Source organism: Plasmopara halstedii (assembly GCF_900000015.1).
Source record: "Plasmopara halstedii genome assembly, contig: Scaffold_3073, whole genome shotgun sequence".
Lineage (NCBI taxonomy): Eukaryota > Oomycota > Peronosporomycetes > Peronosporales > Peronosporaceae > Plasmopara > Plasmopara halstedii.
The window spans coordinates 100,764-101,617 of NW_020189977.1; the positions used below are offsets into that span (position 1 = coordinate 100,764).

General features: G+C 45.2%; 1 protein-coding gene across 1 annotated transcript; it reads left to right on the forward strand.

Moving 5' to 3' along the window:
* Window positions 1-37: 37 nt before the first annotated feature.
* Window positions 38-756, forward strand: PHALS_07201 (uncharacterized protein; the record flags this gene model as incomplete). Its single annotated transcript, XM_024720626.1, has 2 exons — window positions 38-645; window positions 669-756. The coding sequence occupies 2 exons, from the start codon at window positions 38-40 to the stop codon at window positions 754-756; spliced, it is 696 nt and encodes a 231-aa protein (XP_024585806.1).
* Window positions 757-854: the final 98 nt, after the last annotated feature.

The following is an 854-nucleotide window of genomic DNA, read 5'->3' on the forward strand; positions in this document are numbered from 1 at the left end:
GATTGCTACTCAAGCTCTATCAAATGCAGACCCAGGCATGGTCAAGTATGCAGTCATCACTGGCACGCCTGGGATAGGAAATTCATTGTCTATATACTACGTGATGTGGAAGTTGATAAAGGAGAAGAAACGAGTGCTGCTTATGACCGTAAAACCAGCGATCTACTTTGATGGTTTCACCATGATGGAGTGCGGGAAATTGCCTTTTTCAGGCAATCGGCAATTCTGGTCGTATGATTTGTGGTGTCTTATGGATTCGGTGGACCCAACAAGGATTGCCGGATTTCCCATCCGTGAATGCTCGGTTTTGCTCGTAAGCACACTGCGATGGAATTATATTAGTGAGTTCAAGAAGCTTGTGCCAACTCCAGATGTACTCTACATGCCATTGTGGACAAAAGAAGAACTTCGTACCATCGCTTCCTTATATCCAGATGCAAACAAAGTGTGGGAGAATCGGTTTAACTATTTTGGTGGTGTGCCTCGTCTAGTATTGCAAGACATCCAAACAGACCCGCAAGATCTACTGATGTCGGCATGCCATAGTTTTTCTCTCAATGACTATATTATGTTGGTGACTATGTACTCTGAGATGAACCCGATTGGGACTTTCATTCACATCCACAGCCAAGAACCGTATCTAAAGTACGAAAGTGTCTATGCTTCAGAATTGGCGGTGCAAGCGATCGCTCGAACGAATTGGCGGAAGTGGCTGACAAATCACACGAAGATGCAAAAACTTCTCGGTTCGTGTGATATAAACCCACTAGCACGATCGTTGTGCCGCTACATCTTCGAACCACATACGATGAATTTGCTGGAGCAAGGCGGGACATTTGTATGCCGTAAGCTGC